General features: G+C 37.7%; 1 protein-coding gene across 3 annotated transcripts in view; it reads right to left on the bottom strand.

Annotated features, from left to right (window-relative positions):
• The window catches only part of dym (dymeclin), a 55,869-nt gene that overhangs the window by 24,429 nt on the left and 6,095 nt on the right, over positions 1 to 25,345 (bottom strand). For all 3 annotated transcript variants that reach the window (XM_044096476.1, XM_044096477.1, XM_044096478.1), the window contains exons 7-14: positions 23,232 to 23,357; positions 22,104 to 22,243; positions 15,248 to 15,433; positions 14,923 to 15,101; positions 14,189 to 14,314; positions 13,930 to 14,043; positions 13,728 to 13,822; positions 10,101 to 10,200 (exon numbers count right to left, since the gene is read on the bottom strand). In XM_044096476.1, the coding sequence (XP_043952411.1) occupies positions 10,101 to 10,200; positions 13,728 to 13,822; positions 13,930 to 14,043; positions 14,189 to 14,314; positions 14,923 to 15,101; positions 15,248 to 15,433; positions 22,104 to 22,243; positions 23,232 to 23,357 (1,066 nt within the window). The remainder of the gene's footprint in view (positions 1 to 10,100; positions 10,201 to 13,727; positions 13,823 to 13,929; positions 14,044 to 14,188; positions 14,315 to 14,922; positions 15,102 to 15,247; positions 15,434 to 22,103; positions 22,244 to 23,231; positions 23,358 to 25,345) is intronic.

The raw sequence follows: 25,345 nt of genomic DNA, 5'->3' as shown, positions 1-25,345 counted from the left end.
ATTTTCCAATAGTGCGTGTGTGCATCAATTTACTGACATTACCACACCTCAGTTCTTTAACTTTGTTGTAAAATTTAACATGCCAAAGTTTATTATGAATCTGGCACCAGGAGAAAGCAGAAACTAGAAGGAAGGAACATAAGGCAGGAAAGGAAGAAAAATACATTCGGACATTAAAATATTTTTTCGATACTGGTCTGGAAATTGTAGAGTTGAAATTCAAGACTTTTTGAGAGTGAGTAGGAACCCAATATACTAGGGAAAATTGATATTCAACTTCTAACCAACTCATGATGTAAAAGGAGCTCAGAAATGAGAGAAATCAATCAAACAGGGAATGATTGAACACCTTTTCTGTTCTGGAAATTGTCTCCTTTATTTGATCTAGAATAATATGCTGAAGCAGACTTTTTAGCCCAAACATCCAGTAGTCTACACAAAGATGTTGAAAGCTACAATTTATTGTAACTTATTAACTCTAAGAGCCTTTTGACAGTACTTGGCCAGCAAACATATTTAAGTTGACATCTTTTCCCTATTTATGAATTTCCTTTGATTTAGATTGAAGACAAAGTCATCTTTTCTATAACTTTAGAGGATAAGTTTGTGCTTGACCTCTTCTGGGAGTCTTGCCACTATTAAAATCGCATTCAGAATAATTACATTTTTGTCTCATGCGTGCTTCCATTTGAAAAGACTCAAAAGATCTCCGCGCGCCGTCTGCAGCATTTCAAACCTATGACCTACAGTCAAGGTTTGATTTGAACAGAAAACATTATTGTTCTGATGACCTGTTTTGACTGTGGCTTTGGCGATAGCACATTCAAAACAGGAACCTGGCAAGACTGCCGCAACAAACCGATGGGAAGCCGAGATTCCGTCCAATCTGGGTTATCCATCTGTAACAGAGCAGCATGTGGTAGCATTTTTTATTCCATCTTGTACGCCTTGCTGGAAAACTAGTCCTTATCTTATAAATAACTTAGCTTGCAGTGTGGCTTCCCCCTCCACCCCACAACATCACACAGAGAATCAGCCTTTCATAAGAAGCCAGGGGATTAGGATAATTGTAAATAACAGCATTCAGTTGTGCACAGACTGTGAATTAGGCTTGCAAGACAGATGCAATAATGTATTGCATTGATTTCCACAAGCCTGTGAAGGTGTTTGAAGGCTTCACATGCTAGACATGAGGAGGCAGGGGGAAGGCAGGACAGCCAGCCATAATGAGGACTGATTGTATGTCTGGAGGCAGAGGTGGCTCTCCCTCCTCGACACCACTGCCTAGCTAGACCTGCTCTCCTCTGTTCTGCAGTGGCAGGCCATAATTAGACAGAAAGCAGGCACACATATGGGAGACAACTGAGTAGGAGGAAGAGGAGGCAGAAGAAATGAAGACGGCAACCAAAATGGGAACGTACATTGGGACAAAAATGGGAGGAACTGATGGAGACGGAACGAACGCGACAAGGAGGAGACAAAAGCAGCAGAGGAAGGCAAGAGTAGGAGTGAGGAATGCCTGGTGTGTTTGTTCTCCAGCTCAGCACCCAGCTTAATGAGATTAGTCTGGCAGGGGAAAAAATGCCACACTGGGGAATTCAGGTCACATGAAAATAGGCTAGCTAGACGTCTGCCTGGCCCTGCGTGCGTGTTTGTCAAGAGGATAAGATTAAGAGGTTCGTGGTCTACTTGAAACCCAGACAGGATTTAAATACGCTGGTTGCTCCTCCTTCTCCTCTCCAACTTTCCAATCTGTCCTTGTGCACTAGTTTTCACACTCCCACGCCCCCAAAAAGTGAATATCCTGGAAGGACCAGAGGACACCTGACGTCTCTTTCAGTTTCTCTTTGTCTCTTTCTCCTTTTCATTATTTGTCCTTCTCTGACATTCCTTGGTTTCCAACTCAGCTGCAGAGTCAGAGTAAAACAGCCCTTAGAAATGCGTCTCTCATTGATCCGGATGCAACAGATGCTACCAGGAGGGATGAGTGCATCTGCCTAACACCTCTCCAGGTGGTTTTGACCATTTGCGAAACATCCAATAATTGCAACGACAAGGTAACGGATGTGGTCAACATCAGCGTGTGTTTGCTAAGCTGGCAGTGCATGTTTGCCTGGGAATCCTTGTGCATGAGGACAGAGTGTTTACAGACAGACATGCAAATCCCTGTAAAGCAGGAGCTGGCATCATTAAACCAATAGCTTAGAGAATCCCTGGTTGGCCACACTCATTGCAAGCTGTTGCAGGGCAGATAAAGCCGACATATTAGGAAAGAACACTGACTAAGACCGACACAAACAGAGATAGTGGGAGAAGAGACGCAGAGATGAGTCAAAATGTAACCCCTTTCCAAATTAATACCATAAAGTAGTTTGTTGTGAAGTAGGATGCAGCTTAAAAACAAAATCAAGTTTGAAGGCAAAAAATAAATAAAAACGAGGAAAGAAGAAAAAAAGAAAAGCCACATGGACAACCAGAGAGAGTCAGACTGACTGAGCAGCAGCCGGCTGCCCTGTTTGGAAGTTTTTTTTAAATGGGTCATTGTCTGACGAACATTATGGCCTAACAGCTACGTCATAATCGCACCATTTTGTGAAGCACTGTGCCCAGGTCAGCCTCTCATTACCCCCTAGTCTCACACACAATGCACAAAACTTCTTTTGTTGCACAAACACTGAGAATGAGGCAAGCGACGGCGTCTGAAACAACAGCAGCAGCACACTGGACCGTTCTAGGTCTAGGATCTGTTCAGGACAGGCTCTGCGTCACTGTCTGAGGAGAAAAGTTTGAGCCCATTAACAGTACGAGACCTCATTATCACTTTGTAGGTGTCATCTAGTTGGTTGAGACTTGGATGATGGAAGAAGGGAAAAAAAGCAGTAGTGGGGTTAAAGATAAGAGGGATGACACCGGCCGCTGCGGGAGAACTCTGGGAGAAAAGTGTGCAGTGCTAATTGATCAGACAGAAGCTGTGCTCTGTTTGCTGTGCCTCAGTCCTGAAAAAGACCAGGGCACAGCAGGGCTGCTCTAATTATCGTTTGGAAGGAGATAATCATTGGAACCCAACATGCTGTCTGCAGGCATGGCTCCCCCACTGCTCAGGAATAGATATAGAGAGCCAGACAAGAGACAGTAGGAGGAGGAGGGATGTATTTTTAATTAAAATAAGCAGGTGATGAGCAAAGTAGGTTAGCTCCGTTGCTCACTGCCTTAATAAGAACTACAAAAGCAAGACTTCTGAGATAGAAAGGACAGGATATTTTGATTTTACTATCAGACTTTGACTATTTCATAAAAAGTCTCAATGGCAAAGTTTTAAAGGGAGAAGTGGCCTTCAAGTGGCCAACAGTGAAAGTTGAGTACAAAAAAAGTGTTTTCATGTATTGGTGTTCAGGATGATGTAAATCGTTCCCACGTTTAACTCAACTAAATCATATGAATGGTTCATTAACTGGATCTCTGCAGTTTGGTGTTATATCTTTGAGTTAATTCAGCTGTCTAAAGCTGCTCTGATAGAGCAGAGATGCATTTAAAACTTGCAAAACCCTCAAGTCTTAATTAGCTTGACACCCATGGATTAGGGTGCTGGGAAAGAGGCCTTCCAACCTCAAAAACTATACAACTCATCAATGAAGATAAATTGCCAAGTAAGGAGAATGTGATTGCTGCAATCCAAGATTTTTTTAATTGATGATTGAGAATGGTGTAAATAATCTTTGACGTGATTTTTTTAATACAACATAAATACTTATAGATTTAGTTTTTAATACTCAAATGTGATTTATCAGAAGCAAGTTTCTTGGTTGAGGTTAAAAAAAATTGTATGCAAGTCTGTCATAGGTATGCATAATTTTGAACTGAAATGCACATAGAAATAATTCTTTTTTATTTTTTTAAAAACCAAACAGAAACCAGGTACTCTTTGATAATCACTGTACATAGCCTGTAACTCATTTACATTCTCTCTCTTCAAGGTATTTCATTCAGAATGTCCAGAAGCTCTCTGCACTAAAGACTCGGAGGTGTGGTTAATTCTTTGACTGATAGAAGGATGGACTCTAGATTAAAAGGCAGTAAGAAATGTGACAGGGCAATGTAACATTCCTATTGCAATCAATCGGCTGTTCCTTCCAGCTAAAAGATTTATGACGGTTAATGTTGACCCTTTTCCTTGCACACTATGCATTAAACATTTTCCATAGCCTTGGAGAATGAGATAAAATCCATGTGGACTCTGGAAAGGAGGGCTATAAACGTCAATAGTCTCAGACAGAGAAGAAAATATACCATGTGGTCCCGCCTATTTCACAACTGAGTATTTCTCAGATTTTTCTGTGGAACGCAACTCCTAATTATTTGCAGAAAATATGCCTTTTTGCAGAGCATATCTAAAAGGCTGAAATACCTCAGTAAAATGCAACTTAATAGGTTAGTGGCTGGCATTTGCAAAACAGCTAATCCAGGATCACAATTTATTTTCCTTGGTGTCAATTTGCTGAACGCCCAGAGTAGAGATAAGAAAGCCTCTAGATATGATCTTATGCAGTAGTGTTAAAATAGTTTCCACTGTTTGTATCAATGCATATTGATGTATATTGGGTATTTGAACTGTTAAAATAGGCAGTGTTAAGTCTTTTTAAAGGGGAATATCAATCATTTGTGGATTTTAGCTATTTATGGTTGGTTTGTCATCCTTAACCCCAATTACTGGAGATCCACCGTACAAGAGTCCAACTTGTGAGTTAGTCATGGGAAGTTTTTTTTTCCTTTTCTTTTTTACATTTAAGCTTCATTGATTGAACAAATAGACATTTGTTTAGATGAGAGAAGTAGTCACAGTACCTTTTTTTTTAAACAAAAACAGTGCAACTAAAGCTGATGAATGTTCGTGACATGTAAGTGTATCAAGCTATGACTGAGGTACTGTACCAGTCAGTGGCATTACTGTTGTAAGTATTTGAGTCAAATGCCCTTTTGTGGTAAATTACACACAAATTCTGACAAATGTTGAAGGCTATTACAAATGCACAAACATGCCCTCTTTTACGATGAAAACTACTCCTCCGTATCTTTGTCTGAATTACAAAGTTCACCAAAACAATTTAGACACAACTATAAACTACAGCAGCTTTAATGCAAGGAAAATGGCTTTTGCATATCCTCGTAGAAAAGTGGCAGAATCCTAAAAGCTCTGATAATAAACAGAAGGCATAATGTTTATTATCTGTTGATAAATCCTCTGGCTCTGCTGTTTCCCTTAAACAAGTGGACTGGTGCCACAAAGCTAATGCATGCGTCAACTCTGGCTATTAAAAAGAGATCACAGATTGTGACTCAACCAGGACACATAAACACATAGGCTGGGTGGTCCATGGAGCTGCTGGCAGTGTGTGTGTGGGTGTGTGCGTCCGTAAGCGTGTGTGCGTGTGTGTGTGCTTGCAGGATCCTTCCCAGAAATGTGCAGCAGTAAACAGACTAAGAGGCAGAGAAGTAAGACAACCATTATGACTGGCTGGGAGCATAAACAGAAACACAATGCAATTCAATCCAACACAGAGGGTACATCTTTCTTTTAATGTTTGCTTGTATGTGCAAGCTCGTTCTGCGATTCAACGGGGGGCCATGAGAGATCCTCTACTTTGACCGAGACCCTCTATGATGTTCCCCGGGGGCCTCAAGAGGCCTTAAACCCTTCACTCTGTCTTCCCTGATGCTAACCAGATGCAGTGGCACCAACACATTCAGAGAGACAGGGGCGTGTTCAGTGTGTGTATGTAAGAGACAGAGACCAAGACGTTAGGCGACAAGCATAAAGCGCGCAGCTTTAAGCCAAAGCTGAGAGCGTTTCATGATGTTTTTTTTTCATATCCTCCTCTCAGACTCTCCCTCGTAAAGAGAGCAATTACATGTCCAGGACAAACCCACATTAAACAAACATTAGTTCTCTCTGCAGAGCCAGACTCGGCCAAATTACATTGTTTCCAGATGCCTGTCACAAAAACACATTTACACCCACCCTGAACCCTCCTCCAATCCCTTCCTCTCTGTGCCGCCTGCCAGCTTCTCCTGTTTCAATTGTTCTTTTCTCCTCACATTTTGACCTCCTTTATCTCTCTCTGTAGTTCCCTAAACTTCCACACCTCTCAAGTTTAGGCGTGGCTTTGTGAACAACTCCAGAGGCGTCTGTTTTCAATTACACCGTCACAACCACTAGCAGAAGATGAGAAGAGCCCTGGGATGGGGGAAGCAAAGGAGCTGGTATAATGAGACAAGGGGAGCTTCCGTCATGTGTCACATCTGCCAAACGAGTGATAAGGCTCATTCAAGGCTTGAGCTAATTACAGCTGCTCATATAAGAAACATTATGCATGAAGTATCATAGAAATCTTATATCAACAAGAACAATATTAGTCCAGAACAGTTATAAACAATGCCGTTTAAATTAATTTTGTAACATTCCAGACATAAAAAGGCAAACAAAAATAATCCTCTACATATTTTTTCTACAATCCTATTTCGTTGATATTATCAAAAATAGCTTTGCATTTGTTTTAGATCTTGGAAATAATCATAAAATTTTTATGAGCCAAGACACAAATGTCTCAGATTTGCATGTCGTGTAGCCTTAAGGCAGACTGTCAATCGTTCCATATAAATATTCCTCAACAATGAAACTTATAAAACTTTGTAGGATCTTTATGATTTTACAAAAGTTTCTGCTGTTGCAAAAAAATATTATTTGAATATATTTGAATTTGTTCCGTTATTCCTAATATAACATGAAACTTCACTGATAATGACTTCGTTCTTTCCTTTCCTATTGCTCCTTTCAGATCATCCTTTCGTTAGGGAATGGGACCATGATGCAGTTTGCTCCTAACATGACTAATAACTTAACTGCATTGTTTTGCAATTAGGAATAAACTGGAATATATTGAATTTAATTTAAATCCATCTTTATGTTTGAACTGAAGTGACTGTACAACATATTTCACTACAATCTGTTTATTTTGTGAAGTGCCCAGAGACAACATTTGTTTTGAATAAAAGACAACAAGATGAATATAACAGTGGAATTGAAATATGTGGTCTTTTTTTCCACAACCACAAAGCAGAATCATCTCATTAGTGAAACATTTAAATCATGATTATTACCTTGGCTATTTGTCACTTCTACGTTGCTTTTCTTACCAGCTATGATGGAGGTTGAAAGACACCAACATTTAGATTAGTCACAAACACGACGCACACAGCAGCACTAAAGTTTCTGAAAATGCTTAATTACTTTGTTAGTTGTAATAATTTTCCTTGTAAGATGAAATCAGAAGATGCTTACAAATTGTTTTAATTAAGTCATTATTTTCATGAGAAAGGCCTGTGAATGCTGCAAAACATTTACTTGAGATGACAAGCGGAAATGGAAATTCGATTTTCAAGAAACTTGGGCAACATAATTTTTAATAAAAAAATGTGTTTCGTAATTAAAAAATGTCTCAGATACTGGAATGGTACAATTCATGACTTAGCATCAGGGAATTGTGCACTGCTAGAAAGATTTTTACAGAAAAACAAACAGCATTTCAAAACATTTCCATTCACCATAATCACAAAGTTTGTGTCAAGTTGAAACCTCAGTTACAACATTAATCATCCACATTCGCCATGAGTCAACGAAGGAGCCAACTGTGGAAGGAGCTGCTATTGTTGTCAGGTGCCACACCTAAAAACCGCTCAAAGCCGACATCACAACAGGCTGAGTAATTTAAATTTTTAGGTCTTTACCAGAAAGAAGCCCAGCATGAGAAACTCTCCTGAGGCTGTACTCAGAAGTGCCTTCTTAATAGGCAATTACCATGAAAGGTAAGACATGGGTAACAAGTCAGGATTATGAAAACAAGAGAAAACAGAGTTGTTATTTCACACAAGCCATCTGCTGCATCCTCATGAACAGAACAGAGGCAATGTGAGAGAAAATGAAGTTAGCAGCAAAGAGTTGCTTAAAAAGTGCCTTGCAAAAGTAATCACCCCTGGAAAGATTTTTCAGACACTACTCACACCCTGCAAGATTATTTCAAAATAAAAATAAAAAAATAAAATAAAATTGCGGTAAGTGATATTCAATGTCTTTGGGTAAATACTTTGTAGAAACATCTGCAAACATAGCACCGTTAGTATTTTGGGGTATGTTTGTGCTTCTGCAGTTTGAGGATTTTGCTGTTTCTTCTTTGCAATATAATTCAAGTTCAGCCAAACTGGATGCAGAGCATCTGTAAATCTCAATGTTTAGGTCGTAGCAAATAAGACGTGAATGTGCTTTAAATGAAACCATTACTGTGTGTTTTCTGACAAAAGTACAGATAGTATGAGACTACAAGTATTTGAAGTAGAAGCCCCACAAATAAAAATACAGCTCTTACAAAAAACAAATCATAAAAAAAAAAGAAGAAAAGGTTTTGGATTATTGAGTAGGCTACATTCAGTTCTCCAATTTTATTCCTAAGAAGCACTCCATATATACATATATATATTATATTATATTAATTTCTGCTCACTGGAAACAAATTGTGGAAAAAAATGGAATTGTAACAATCCCAACAATACTAGAAGTAGTTTTTGGGGCAAGTAAACGTCATCATCTAAAATTGAACATTGTTGCAATAAGTCAAAATCCTCATGCTTTGAAAGAAAATTAACCGCAGTGAAAGGTCTAATATAGCGGCTGGTGTTTCTCTAGTAGTTGGCAGTTCTCCATTTACTATTTAGTTACCTGAATTTTATCGAAAAGAGAAAGCTGGAAAAAATGCACTAAAAATAGAACAATTACTAAACTTCTCACTTTCAATTTATGCACTTCTTTGTGTTGGTATTTCACATACGGTAAATGCCTAATAAATTGCATCAAGGTTTATGGCTGTAACATTAAAAGTTCCAGGGTGTGACTACTTTTACAAGACACTGTATGTTTCTGTTTTGTGTAAGTGCGTGTCCGTGGTCTGAAGCCAAACAACACATAGTACTTTTCATCAGAAGATGTCAATATGCCTCTGGAGCTGGAGAGAAGACATGGGAACCAATGTCACATATAGTTGGTGTAGACTAAGCTGAAGGATAACAGCTGCATCCTAAAACTTGATCGACTCTTTTTTAAGTCTGTGACCCAGACTGGAAGTCAGACGCTTTTCAAGGAAAAGACAACTCTTGCAAAATTCCCAAGAAATATGCTGAAGATTTACCACACACCCTTGAGCAACACACTGAATTTTTGACAACCGCACCAGCACTGTTGTGCAGATGACCCTTCACTCTGATTTCTTGCTCCATATTCACAGAGTTGCCTCATCTATCTAAACGGATATCTTTAGCACAGCAAAACTCGTGTGTTTTCCATCGCTACCCGTAAACAGTGCTGGATATTGTTTGAATGCGATTAAAACAGCATTAAAAACAAGTCTTTGAGGAATGAGATGTCTCAACAAGGCTGGTAATTGCATTACATGTTCTTGTGTGCTTCGACATGTGTGCCGACATGTTTTAGTACAGGGCCTCATCAGACAGACACTACAATAAGAAAAAAAAAACACCAACATAAAACCAACATGTCCATGTAGACACACTAAATTAATAATAGATGTAATCATATCTGTCAGTCATCAGAATTTCCTCATCTGTTGTGTCCAACACTGACATAATGCATCATGTACTTGCTTCTAGGTACCGTATTTTAGTAAAAATGCACCTAATTGGTCAGTAAAAGGTTGGAATAAAATGCAATGACGGGAATTTTGTCTATGAATTCTTAATATCAAATGTCAATGTAGCATATTGTGGGCTGCTCTGAAGACAAATGCCGAGTTCTCAGACATGTCAATGAAATGTTCAAACTCGGGTCAATTTAAATTACTTCGTTTAAGTCATTTATTTAGAAAAACAACTGTTATGATAAATATGCTATTGTAGGCAACTTTTACATTTTAATTAGCCTGGATTTTAAGTGCTTTGCAAATTCCTGTTTCTTATCCATGTAGACATAATTCAGCAGCTATTAATAAACTTTATTCCCACTTAGAGAAAGTGTGAGTGCGTATGTGTGCTTTACTCACGTAGTCTGGCAAGGCTACGTTGTCTCCTTGTCTGCCTCTTAGAGACTGCGTTGCCTGCTCCAAAACCTTGTTGTGCTTTTTCGAAAGCAAAGCAAATAAACTGACGGGAAAAACAGAGAGACAGAAAGAGAAACATAAGACTGAGAGATTCAGCAACTGATGAATAGTTCACCAAATTAAGCACAAAGAAGCCAAGTAGCCAGCTGGAATGTTTTTCATTTCTGAAACTAATAGATGATTAATCCTGAAATGGTAGATTTTGTTCTCCTTTAAAAGCCAGAAGCCTCTCTTTAAGACAGATGATTATTGAGACGTAACTGTTTTTATTTCTAAATGAAGCTTTTCAAAAGTAATAATTATTAATGAGTCTTCAAAGTAACCCAGACTTTCCCATGGGATAATTTTGAAATTACAGGAGTTGAAAATCTACAAACTAGGATTATTAAACTTCATCCTCTTAAGTTGTCCTCTAAAGTTTTTTTATAAAACTTATTTCTGCTACAGATGAACGTTTCACATTTAGTCTGATTTGTTTTGCTGTGATTTTTTTGTTTGTTTGTTTGTAGGCAACTGAACCACAGTACATGTAAGGATAATGTATGAGTGCAGACATAAAGACAGTCTGATGGAGTGACTTTGGGTTTGAGTAATTCAACGAACATATTATGTTTGAGGGGGGGTGGGGAAACTCCATGTTTTACTGTTTTTTCCTCATTTCATCCATTTTTAACATTCAGGTTTGTAACATTTGTGGCCCCAGGAGAGGACAAACCTTTAATTTCCATTCCAAATGTAAAATTTACTCTATTCCACAAAATGAAAAGGGCTGAAGAAACACAAAGAGCGCTCTGATAAATCCCACTAAAGACCCACATGTTCATCTGTCAGCACAGGAAATATACACATGCAAAATACCACCGTGGTCTTGATCCAAGAAAATTGGCTGAATGAAGGAACTGGATCAACTATGTGGAGTTCTCCCTCTCATCTCCAGATCTGCTGCTCAAGCCTCTATTAGTAACATATAAAGACCTGTTGTTCTAAACTATCTGGGGTTTTTTTCTCCATTTCAAATGACAGACCACCAACCAAGCTCCACCTGGTGTGTTAACATACAATACTACAGGATGACTAGTTGGTCTGTCCCCACTTCAACATAAACTGAAGCAGTGATGAAAAAAGACTTAAGAATTTTTTTATGTAATTTGAGCCTGCAAGGTTTGTTTCTTTTTGCAATATTAAAAAAAAGAAAACTGATACAAAATAATTTAAAGCTTTTATTAGAGTGTACAAATAAATCAACTACATCTCAGTAAATTAAAATATGTGATCCAATGAGGCTCATTTGTCAGCTCAACAGTATCTTTTAAAAATAACCTCTAAGCAGATACTAAAGATATTTTTAATTAAGCTCACATTTCTGAGTGTTTAGTTGGACTGATGTAATATTCTAATCTTAAATACTGTTTTCACCAGTTGTAAGCAGAAAATCATAAAATCATAATTAACAGGAGTAAAGGCTGAAAAACATCTGTGTGTAATTAATTGAAATAATGTGTTTCACTTACAGAACTGAGTTACTGAAATAAATCAACTTTTCAATAACATCCTAATTTATTGGGATGCACCTGGATTTTATGAGATGTTGGTGAAACTATAATATAACTTGGCATTGTGTCAACACATTTGCACTCCGATTCAATTTTCTTACTTCATGTAGTCTGAACTGTTGCTAACCTACATCACGGTGCCACATACTTGCACGCAGCCTGACGCCAGTCTACATTTTTTTCCAGATACTTTTCACACAAAACAGACAGAAGATGCGCTACATTATTTTATTTTGCCTGATTCCTATCTCTAGCCGATGGTGACCTGAATTGAGTCTACAGATGCATAAGCTTACATAACAGCATTTCTGCAAGGGAGCAACAATGGGCATAAAATAATAAGGAAGGCAACATCAACAGCAGCAGCATCTAAGACTCTCTCTGAGGTCAGATGTGGGGCAGAGTTCAGTGCACTCTGGCTGACATTTGGAAATTCCTGGCAGGAAATTCCCTTTATCTTGCAGCAGGCCAACCAGCTAACCCCAACCCAAGCAATCACACTGATCATCATCATCAGACGTAGTCAGTTGCTCTACATTAATGCTGGGCACAAGTGTACACACACTGAGATAGCTTTCCTCGCAGTCTGAAGCCACCGGAGTCACAGATAGGGAGAAAGACATAGGCAGCGAGATAAGAGGATCCTTGAATTTGCGTGAATGTGCGCACGTCTTCAAGGAAGGAAACGTTCTTTCCCGTGTGCCTGCAGTGAACAAACAGCCATGAATGACCTGATGTCACTGAGTGGGTGTGTGTTTGTGTGTATGTGCTTTGGTTTGGGCTTCGTCCTCTTCAGCCTTCTATTGAGGCCCTTTGTGCAGAGAACAATGTTATGCAACATTAGGAAAACCAAGGCAGAGACTCAGTAGCCTTTGTCAGGTAACAAATTGCATTTTAAGACATTAAATATGAAACTTTTAAAGAATAAATGTGCTTATGCTTGAATCGGCCTTTTGTGGCCATTCTAATATAGTAATTATTCAGCGATCTGACAGGACCTCCTTAAAAGCCTCCTTGAATCCTTCAAACATAATTATTGTCATTATGGATAAATAGCTCAATTTATTCCTTGACTGACCATAAAACCTTTTTTCCAGAAACATTTTTGTATTCATATTGATAAAACTGTCTGGTGCAGCCAAGTCAGTTTAGTAAGCACAGAGGTGTTTTGGATCTGAACATATGGAGAATATGTATGAGCCAAAATAGGTACAGAATTCAACATAAAAGTACCACCAGCTGTCGGTAAACTCTGCTAATTTGGAATATTTAGGTCTCTCATGCAATTGCAGTAGAGAAAAAAATGGGTGGGAGCAAAACTTTATTTCAGTGTTTTTCAACAGCAATCAGTTACATGGGTAAACATCACAGGTAACTGGCAAAGAATCAGCTGCCCATAGCATCCAATCAGCACAATGAGATGGGATTTTCCCCAACAACTCCCACTACTTGTATTCTGGTACAGTTGTTAAACTAGATGGTTAAAATCAAAGCCACTCCAGAGTTGCTTAAACATGTTTTATTCGCAAATATGGGCACAGTCCTACTTTAAAAAAAAAAAAAAAAAAAAAAAAAAAGATTAACATCAGCATTAGCTGTTTTCCAGTGGTTATATTGTTGTATAATCTATCCATGCATTGGCTTTGCATGCTTTTGTGTGTTTAATAATTTACATAAATCCAACAAAATCTCCAGTGAGTTCTCTAAGTTACACTAGGTTTTAGAACATAAAATCGCTTTTCAGAAATTGAACTGCTGACCAAAGAAAAAAAGAATAAAAAAGTCATATCCTTTTTTAACTGTTTTCATTGAAGCATACCCAACTATGATTTTCCTTAATGTTTAGACCCCTATTTTGTTTTTTAAACTGTGCTACAGAACATTGGACAGTGCTCTTAGTTTGGGACACAACCTTGTTGCATATGTTGACTTGTGAAACAACACCACACAACAAGTCAACCAGATATTTTTAGTACAAGCACCATAAGACTCCTGATATGTCTCAGTATGCACTTACCTGATGATACGCTGAGCGGCGTACTGATGGAGACTTCGAAACTGGGCTGACATGTTGGCAAGTGCAGCAAGACAATTGGTGTGTAGGTACTTATCCTGAAGATGCACACAACAAAAAGAACCAGTTTACTAGATGAGTACTGACTGACCTCTTTAGTATAAAGTCTTGTCAAAAAATGTATTTGTGTGCGAGTCCGTTTTACCCTCGTTCGTGTCATGTTGAACTGGATGGTGCGAATGACAACCAGGATGAGCAAACTTCCAAGTGAGATCTCTGTCAGTGACCTCTCTGTGTACCATGAAATGTTTTTCAACACCTGAAAGACGATAAGGGGACTGTTATGACACGCGGCTGCTGAAAACTTTATGAATGATTGACTTTAGTGTCAGAAAGTGAAGATTTCTTTTCACCACTTCCAGATGTGAGTCGTGGCATGCACAATAAAGTGTGTGTCTACCTACCACTTCATGGATGGAGCGATTGAAGGCATCGTCCTCCGTAAGAATAAGAAGAATAATAAGGGCCATGTAGACATGGTGGGAATTTCTGTCCTCTACGTGGTAAAGGATCTCGAGGATGGGCAAAACCTGAGAAAATGGGGGGGAAAGTTTGAGAAAGAGCTCAATATTTACACGTATAGCTTTGTAAAATCAAGTGGTATAAGGTAGAGTCAGAAAACTGATCAGCTAAAGGCCCTGGCCTACAAAAAAATTCCAGCTCGGACTAGAGCTGGGAAGATACAGATTTGTTATCGTCAAAAAAATTGACTTAAAAACTTCTAAATAAATGACTAATGTCTTGTAACGTTATAAATCCATGCTGAATATTTATTTTAGAAAATTCCAAACAGTTTGGGAACGTCAATGGAGAAAGAAAATCCCAACGGTGGATCAAATATCGTGTTTGAAAGACTGTATACTGTAACATGAAATAACTGGCACTGGTTCCTACCGACAGAAAGAGCACCATCTGTCACTGCGCACACCTATGCCTGTTTACTGAACCATAGTGTTTGGTCATAAATCAAAACAATATCGCTTCTATACCAGTTTGACTGGATAAAAAAAATTACAAAGGCACTCAATGACACTAAAATTGATTTTTAACCACGGCTGTTCCTTCCACCTTCCTGAAAATATCTAACTGCTGGAATACTGATAGATTGAGAGGCACTTTATAGCTTCCTCCCACCCACCAGATTGTCCATGTCAGTTCTTGACAGGATGTACGTCCTCATGTTGGTGTTCTGGTGGAGCAGGGTGTACAGCAGCAGAGTGGCCTGGTCGCAGCGCTGCTGCTCACACAGAGCGGTGTACAGGCTGTTGAAATTGATCTGGAAAGTGTGAGGTGGCTCCACAGGCAGCGACGATGTGTCTACAGGAGGAAGGGTAAATATTGTGAGGATTACTACCAACACTGTTTTATTGCCATATGGCACGAGTCATACGAGTGCGGTGTTAAGAGTTTTGAAGCTATACAGCAGAACATAGCGAATACCTTGTCTTTCGTACAGTTATTACCTTGCGTATTTCTGAAACAAGTGATAGCCTGGCGGAAGGGGTTGGGCCAGTCAGGCCCATCTGTTAGATTGACCAATACCAGCAGTAACAAGAGGCTCTGATTGGATAAAGGTAAAAGATTGTTGTCCTGGTCTATCCCAGCACTACTACCAGCTCCACCAAGAGTGAAGACGCTCCACAGACCACCTAGAGAAAAAGAGCACAAGTAGAACCAAGAAATATTTATCAATAGATACAAGATGTAAACATTCACACAAAGTTGACTTTTAGGATATATTGAACCATTTGAAAGAATTATATTGTACTGTACTGCCTTAATTTCATAAAAGAGAGAAATAACCTAATAAAATAGTAAGCACTTCATTTGATAGAAAAGGGTCTTCAAAAAGCAAGTTGTTTTGGATGAAATTCAGAGACACAAGTCAAAGCTAAAAAGTGAAAAGAGGCTTTCTGTTTTTTTTGTTTCTTTTTATGAAACTTGTTGACTAGAACCGACTGATTTTTAGCTAAACCAGATCCAACCAGCTATTGAGAAACCCCCAAATTTTACCCTTTTTTCAATTCATAAACATATCAAACTTAATTGCTAACAGGGTGTTCAAACCAGAACACTCTTTGGTGCAGAATTTATTACTGCAAGAACACTCAAAGATGGCTATTTTCAGTATCAGTATAGAGTTTAACATAATGTCAGAGAAAAGGTAAGACACAGAATAATTTGTTTTGCTTTCTTTATTAAGGAAACTGTAGGTTGCCCAAAAATATACATAAACCCAGGATGCTAATAACAGGAAGACTAAAAAATATGTTTTGAATGAATAACTAGGGAAGCTTATCAGTGCAAATCTACCTGGTAACCTATCAGGTAAGTCATCAACCAAATGGAAATGTGTCCACTTGATGTCCTAAAACCATCCTTGAATTTCAACATACTAAATTGGGAGCTTTGTTTATGGAATAATGAAAAAAGCAAGCTAATGAAAATGATGATAATGAAATAAGCGGACAGGGGGGAAAATCAAGCTAAAACTGTTCATAAAGTATTTTATCAGCAAACGGGGTATGAACCTAAGAGTCTATTGTTTTTAAAATGTTCACCATTGGCTTCTCATTGTCAATTAAGACACTAGTGGGCTTTAGTCAAACATCTAGATCACATTTTTAATTCTCATGCTGGATTTTGACAGCAAAATAGGATTTAAGGACCAGTAAGATGTAACAGATCCAACTTAGTTCACAACTTAGTTGAAGTCAGGTCTGCTTACAGGCCTGACTTCAAGCAGGATTGTAAGCAGTTACAATACAGTAAAAATACACACAATTGCTTTTTTTAACAGAACATGCACTCTAACAAGCAGTTTTTAGTGCTTGGTATTTTCAAACATGACTAAAGCTCTTTTCACAAACGTTTCCACATTATGGCTGCAAATACAAGCCTCCTGTTAAAATGCCTCTGCTTTTCGTAAGTCAATCTTTCAACAAGGTTATGTCCTCCAATAATACCTGCTGACATAAATGACACTGGCATTGTGGGTCCTCTAAGTGGGAACAGCCATGCTGGTTTTAGCTACTTACACCTACTCACCCACTGCTCTCTCATAAGCTCTCTTGGTAGCTCAGATGTATGACAACAACAGGACTTTAAGGTCCTTTATGCAATTTGCACTGAAATATCAAGAAGACAACTCTATATGTGAAACGGGCTTGGAATAAATGTTCAGACATTAAACTAAAACCTTTAAATGAATAAGCAAAGAGAATGATTCTACATATACATGACAAAGGGGTAACAAAAGAAAAATTTCATAAATATTATACTGATCAAAATATTTGGTCCAACTCTGTTATATTTGCCATTGGCTTCTATTTAACAGCTTAGACCAAGACATTAATATTCATCTGGAGTCATGCTTCTTTCCACATGACAAACTCCAGATCAATATTTACTCTTGTTTGGTTTTGCCTGAGGGAAATCTGTCACTTGAGCTGCTAAACGACCTATTTTCCTTAGTGCTAAGTCATAAATTGCGCCAGTGTTGTAGCAGAGTAGAATGCGTGCAGGAAGCTTATAGATATAATTTTGTTAAAATCGGTTCTCAGTCGGAGCCAGACATGATGCTGCGAGAGCATCAGGTGAAGGCGTAAAGGTGCAAACACACATGTAAATAATGAAATTAAAATCTTCCTAAAAATTACATAAATAGCAGTGAAGGCTGCTAGAAATGTGTTTTGTCACATTATTTAGTATGACTTTGCCGAAGGACTATTTGCACTCAGACTGATGTAATCACAGCAAACGGAGGCACAATGAAGTCACACAGATCATTTCACAGCACCTGAAATTTGAAACAGCATAGACAGTGTCTCAACAAAGAGAAACTGGAACTGCGGGACACACCGAGGGTGAGGATATTTGTTCTGCTCTGGGATCAGAGACACAGACGTCAGAATTTGTTGCAAAGTCACCAAAGCGCCGGCTGACCCTTTCAGGCATCACGAGAAGCATGGGAAACATGAACACCAACGTACACAGATGACTGTCTCTGGCTCCAGCAAGTCTACCTCAACTGCCTGCACGACCAAACAGCTCAGAACCAGTGACAGAGCGTTATAGATCAAGCTACTGAGTCTGAGACAAAGACAAGAGGACTTGGTGCCATCTAGAGCTGAAAGCTGGAAAATCAGAGCACATATCTGCATAAATTACTAAATGCACACATGGAGGTATAATACTTGACCTAATTTATTTGCTAACGTGCTATAGCAGCCTTTAAAGTGATTTTATCTGAATTCAATTCTATTGACAAGGGAAAGAATTTCCTATCATATCTGGGCAAAACGACATCTGACCAGAAACAGGAGTGAGAGAAAGGGAAAAGGTGATCCGATGAGAGTTTGGATGGAGTCCTGTTCATTAGATCTCTGGCACCAGAGTGACTGGTTCAGCAGTGTCAGGGAGCCCAGTCTGGCGGCCATGCTTCCTGCACACACACGCTTTATTTCACCTTTGTGGGTGCTGTTTTGTTATCCATCTGGCTTGGTGCCCTCTCCCTGTCTGCCGGCCCGGCACATGAACTAAATAAGGTTACAAAGCTTAGGCTGTAGGATTGCATACAGGAGGAGAAAGAAGTCAGGAAAAGAAAAGTAGTGGTACGGTGGATGCCAGAGATTGGGAGTATTGACGACAACTTATGATGAATATCTTATAGCTTAATAAATCTCAATCAATATCAATAACACTGATGTGCTTTATAATCTTGTGCAGACTTTATGTCAAGGTAAACCAAGGTTTTAAAAAGATGAAGGTTTTGAAACTGCTAAAACATTTTGTAATGCCAATGTTCCTACAATCTAAAATCCCTTTTAGGGATGGGATGGAAAGTCAGAATGACTTGTTTTCTATGGCTCAATGAATCACATAGTAAAACAGCGCATTCTCCACTTCCCCTGACCTTGATGTGGACTGCCTTCTAGCTGGCTGAAAGAAGGTTTTTACATGCTTCTTTGCCCAAAAAGACAGAAAAATTCACTACTTGGACCACTGTTAGAGAAAAACATAAGAAACAGGGTTTGGAAACTAAAAATAGCACAACCAAATCACTTGTATAATGGTAACTCTAATAAAACTACAGCTGGCAAGCAGCAAGTTAGCTGTAGTTCAGTGGAAAATAGAAACTTCAGTCAATTGGCATGTTGCAAGTTCAAATTCAGCTTCTTCCACCACACAGCAAAGTTTCTGTAATTTACCTATATGATTGAGCATCAAGGTTTTAAAGCTCTTTTAGGCTACTGTTCGATTAGAAAGAGGTCATATTAGTTCAGTGTATTAACTGTTTATAAGCAGTTAATCATTCGGCAGCAGGTTGACCACTGGAGCTGATAATCTGATAACAAACTTGTACGTTACAGCTTGGTCTTCTTGTGTTACTGAACAGAGCAGAATGTTATTCACAATAAAGACTAGACAAAAATATCAAATATAACTGGTGTTTTTAAGTTTTTGGTTTATGCTTACATTTATGTCTTAGTATTTTGCTTAAAAGCTAATAATTATAATTTTTCTTTTTTTAAATATAAAAACATAATGTACATTTTATGCAATAATGTCTTATAGTATTTGCACAAATACTAGAATATTATGAAACCATCTTATTTTTACTAAAGATTATAATACTGTGAGAACTACATGTTGACTAAATGCTAGAATGTAGGAGATTGAAGTAGATTAGATGTTTACTTTATACAAGTTAAAATCCTGAGCATTCTCTGCAGCAGTAGTAAATATGCACCAAAAAGCAGAGTTCAACAGAATACAATGCCGTCTATTCTTAATGAGTCTAAGTATTAGGTCAATGTGTCCAAATTAAAAGTTTTATGTAATCTTGTTGTGACTGTAGAAAACCTTTACTCTAATTAAACAACTAATCCTAAATCCAAATCTCCCATCTAAATGTTAGTGAAAATAATTCCATTACGTACCATTTCAGTTCAAATTAAGCAAAACTAAATATTGGCAATATTTACTCAATGTCATCTTGTTTCTGTTGCACTTATTTAAATAAAATAAGTCCACAACAAAGTATTGAATACAATGAACACAACAGTAAAAATAAACTAGGGTTGGAAGAGATTGGCAAGACATTAAACTATGCTGCAATACAGGCAGAGGAGTGAATTTCTGGTGGACAAACACAATGTACCAATTCTTTACTTGCATAACAGTAAAATAAATAGATTATCAGAGCTTCAGGCCAAAGTGTTGGCCAAGCATGAGGAGAAGAAACACACGCATATTCCAGAGATGCAATGATTATCCAAAACGTTATGTTCTCTTCTGCTGATAAACTCTTTTGGATATCAGATATTTAAATTCAAAAAACACTGGTTAAAGAGAAAAACAAAATCCAAACACATCTCATCAATCCACAGTCTTATAACTGACGCCAAATAAATCAAATCTTAACCCAATGACATCTGGAAAAAAATTAAAAATCTTAATGATATTTTAAAATATGATCCAATTGATAAATGACACACACAGTCAATATATGAAGTTTTGTGGCTCTGTTATGAACTATTCATTTAGAGGGAAAACGGCTACAGCGGAGGCTTCATAAACATTTCGCATGGAGTTTAATCAGAAATGACACCGATGTGTATTTGCAATTCTGTGAAAACCTTCTCACCCACTTTACTGGCATTGCACTTTAGACAGTAATGCGGGACATTTGACTCATCTTTTTTTGTCTAGACGTGAAATATCTGAGAGGTTTCCAAGACACTGACGTTTCTGCCTTTCAGCAAGAAGCAACAAACGCAACACTACTGATGGATTCCTTTAGAATTAAGTGCAGACATTCAAAACCAACCAAAATATGAAGTATAAGAACCCTTTGTAATGTTCAAGGCTTTTAGCCTCAAATGATATTTCAAATTTAAAAAAAAAAAAAAAAAAAAAAAAGATGTAACTTGGTTATGCTTTTGGTTTTATTTCCTAGTACTGCTGATTAGCATGTCAGTGACAAAAAAAAGTGAAATTAATTTTTAAAAATTCTGAGTTGTCATTAGGGTTCAAGGATCTCTTTGTAGATGCTAAGAGGCATGTAGAAAACCTTATAAAAGATAATAATATAACATTTTTATTTACATTTTTGGTATAGCAGAGTTTTTTAAAATAATTTTTATTGATTATTTATGTACATACAACATTAAGCTCAGAATTATTCAAATTCCTGGCAAGTGTAAAATAACAAACATGCCACACCTTTTAGATAGTTATTTGGAAAGCAGACAAAGATCCACTTACATCCAAAATAAATAAAAAATCATCATAAAAAAAAAATCCCCCCCAAAAAAGCCCTTTGAGCTCTCTTCATAAATAGTAAGTTTTACACTGCAAAATTATACAACAGTGATTCATTACAGTCACATGGGAAAACATCCATTTGTTGTAGATTTTCCACATCTCCTGATACTTTTAATCATTTGACACAGAGAAAGAAAACAAGTGTTGTTTCTGAGCTTTAGGCATAAAAGAGTTTGTGTCTTTGTCGGCCCCCGTGTGTGTGCATAAGGGAGGCGTCTGCAGACAGGCAGGCTCTAGGGGATTACAGAACAGGACAGGGGACCATAACTCATCAAGCCGATCAACTGGCCACAGACAGACAGGCTGGACTGAATGGTGATTGCTCACTGATAGGAATCTGCAACCAACAACCAACAAAGAGCATATATCCGTGGGGGAAACCCTGCCCTATTCTCACATTCAAACAAACATTCAATGCGCACACAGACCTTTTCAAGCAGGCCGAAATACTCAAACTATGTTTATTCTTGACTCATCACTCTCATCCACATAAATCAGATTTCTCTGACTCTTTGGTTACAAGCAGAAATAAGAACTCAATTTAATTTACACCACAGCTTTGCCTTAGCAAATTAACAATTAATGCCAGATATGTGATTATGCTTATGAAAGCACCCAGCATGTGACCCCAATGTCTTCTTGGAACATGTTTTAGGCCTGCAGGAGCCAAAAACTAATTTACAAGAAACAGCTTGAAAAGGAAAAAAAAAGAGAAATCATAATTAAATTGACTAATTATTATTTTCCTTTTAAGGTCATAGACCACAGATTTAGAAGGAGAACAAAACTAAGACAACCAGAAAAAATATTGCAATAAAAAAACTCAATGATAAGATCTAAATTGAAACCTTGCATTATTTGAAAATGGTTGCATTATCAGTCTAAACCTTTATTCCTTTGTAAACCTGGATATGAACTAAGTTATGAATGAGAAAATGCCTCAAATGTCTTGTTTCAGAGCACTTCTATTATTTAAGACTGTGTACGTACTTGCCACCCCAGACGCCAGCCCATAAAGAAGGCCGCCTTCAGCTTTCGGCTCAAAGATGTGGGCTGTAGGAGGAGGACACTTCTCCTGCCTGATGAAGTTATAAAGCAAGGTCTTCACTAGTCGACTAGTCAGCTCCAAACTACGGGAACGAGAAGAAAACAGGTCAAATCAGTAATCTGTCATGTTGCATTCTAACCAATAAAATGCAACATTTTCTAAAAGTGTCAGATTTTTAGAAAATGTTGCATCATCTAACAATGCAACATTTTATGAAATACAAACCTCGGGGTATGTCTATACCAGCCTGAGAATAAATTTTTGAGTTTTCAAGTCTTTTGACAAATTCTCTTAAATTTGGATCTGGATTTTGACTTGACCTTTGGGCAGGTAAAATTACCCAGAGGTGACTAATTACCAAGTGTTAATTAGGTGACATCTGAAAGTAATTGACTGCAAAGGATTTTATTTAGGGACATTAGATGTAATGTGGCTAATTACATATGTAAGCCAGGCAGTTTAGATTTCCATTTGCAAAGTCAAGTTTTATTTTCATTTCTGATTTGGGTTCTATTTTTTTTGTCCTTCACATCAAATTACAGTAAAATAAATAAAAGTTTGTGTTTAATAAAGGTCAAGAAACACAAATACCTGAACTATGAATTACAATAATTTACATCTTTCTTAAGCAGCTGGCAGGGACCCAACTTCCTAAGCACATGAGGATTTAAAAAAATAAATAAATAAATCAGAAAATAAAGTAGATCTTTCAGAAAATGTCCAGTAGTCCCAATAAATGTTATTTTTGGACCATGTGTCTAGACTTTTAAATATTGCTTTTTTTGTCTACAATAACTCTACTGAGACCCAGGGTTTCTAGCTATTTCCAAGTACAAGACAGTTTTGACACTATTTGTTCTTACATTGACTGTGCTGCATGATAAATTTAGAGAAATCTAAAACAATTATGCAATGCAATAAAGAAGAGCATACAGACTACAGACCGCACGCCTCCTCCAGACCCAAAACAGAGACTGTTTTTTATGATCAGTTTCATTAGACCTTTGTGTAAACATTGGGTTCAGAGTCAAGTTAATACTTTACAGTAAAACAATGAATGCACTTCTCACCATCGTCCCTTCATGATGTGCTGGTATGTTAATCCATCTCGGAGGATGTCTTTGTGGAAGAGTTGATAGGAGAAGAATATCAGTAACGTTGTCACTGCTTCAAACAGAATGCTGTAGGTGATGTCACTGCAGGATTAGGAGCACAGAGTTTCAGGAATGATTACCATTTACCAGAGACGCAAAAATCTCCTGGTTAATTGAATCATCTGATATTAAGCTTTGCAGACAACAGTCAGCACTGACACTTGAGTGGTTGATAGGAGACTTAGATTTCTTTTTCAAATTGCTGAGCACACCATATGTAAACTCCACCTGATCACTATAACACGCTTCAGTATTGAAGCTGCTACTGAAGGAAGATGAGTGAAATCTATTTCCAGTGCCAAAATAATTTTGGGGAATGCCAAAACCTATTTAAAAAGAAAACTGAATGGCTGACAGGACATCTGTTTGTGTCTCCTTTACAGAGGTTTCACATAGCTGGCAAAGGTGCAAATTGACCTGGAGCCAACCTGGAGATACCAGCAGACTGAACATCTGAAAGAAAAGTTGCAGTTTTATTCTGTTGAGCTCTCAGATCCTGTCAACCACTTAACTTGCAACACTTATAAATGTTTGCAAGCCTTTTGGGAATCTCAGAGTTAAGATGAGACTCTACATTCTGAAGGGATATTTGCATTTAGTTGTGTTAACTGCGCTTCTTATGCTAATCACAAATATAAAAACGTAAAAGTTCATTTAAACTATGAGCTCCATATAATTCAACAAAAATGAGCTCTTCACAACCAAACAAGAAAATGATGCTTGCATCCAAAAAAAATCTGAAATAAGAAAACCATTTCCCTTATTAAAGGATATCAAACAAATATAAATAGGAAACTTGTCAAAATTAAAAAAAATAAATAAAGTACTTCTTGAACTTAAAGACCTGACAAACCTCTAAATAGTCTGCTTGAAGAAAATATAGTTTTAAAGCTCAAATTTATGCTTATATGTTCCTCCATTCCACTGCATGTTTATCCAGTGTCTAAGCAAATAATTTACAAGGAACCTATCAGTAAATGGATAATAAAATATTATTTTTTGTACTGGTCAATAAGCCAGTATTTGATCAACGGTTTCTACTTGCTCCATATTAGACTGAAAAAAAGAAACATCCATCTCTCATGTGAAACAATGACACAAAAGGTGCAGAAGTCTGCTGGCGATTTGGAGAGACTACACCAAAAGAATGGCCCGATTCCCAAAGCAGCAGCACGTACGGAGGAAATGGGCTGACAGCCACAAAGTGGCGAAGGGAAGAAAAACAGGGAGCCTTTAAGCTTGAAACAATGAATAATGTTGGAATGCTGAATGCATTTATACAAGAGTCAGGTTTTGATGTCCAAAGACAACTGAAAAAAATAAATAAAATAGTGAATAAGGGGCATTGAAAAGAAATGAGTTAGACAGAAGACAAAGTCAAAAATTGACCCAGTACAGACATGAGATTAGAAAAAAAGTGGACATTGCAGTATTGAGGAAATACCAAATGTCAGCCTGTTTGTGAGAACTGGTTTGACATGGCTAACAAACCTCTGTGGAGAGCAAAGGGGATCTGTGCAGAGCTGAAGTCTCCCTGTATGTCTTGTAGACTGTCAGTCAAATAATTCGCCCATTGATGAGCCACCCACTCAGTGAAATATTCCCTCATTAATTCAGAGAGTTAGTGTGTGCTCTGCCCAGTGGGAGTAAAGGCTGATTTTATTTTTCAAACATTATGTTCTCTTCTCTCCCACTCACTGGAAACGTTCATGAACTTTCATTTCAAGCCTTTTCTCTGCACCTCTACATCACTTTCTCTTTGTCTTCAGATGTTTCTCACACATAAATTCTTTTTTTTAATTTCACAATTTATTTTGTTCCCAGCTTTTACCTCTAGCTTGTTGGTGCAACGTCTGCATGAACAACAATGGTTTTTGTTTTTCTTAGGCTATTAGAAGTGAAAGATCAAGGATGGGACTAAAGACACATTAGTGACAAAAATAATTATTACTAGTTTAAAGAGAAATTTTCAAAATACTTCTATAGTCACACGTCAAAATTACCATTAACAGTTACAAATCTGTTAATGG

This window comes from Gambusia affinis, linkage group LG17 (assembly GCF_019740435.1).
Source record: "Gambusia affinis linkage group LG17, SWU_Gaff_1.0, whole genome shotgun sequence".
In the NCBI taxonomy this organism is placed as follows: Eukaryota; Metazoa; Chordata; class Actinopteri; order Cyprinodontiformes; family Poeciliidae; genus Gambusia; species Gambusia affinis.
Note: the sequence above shows the minus strand (reverse complement) of the source record. Positions and strands in the feature narration are given on the sequence as shown.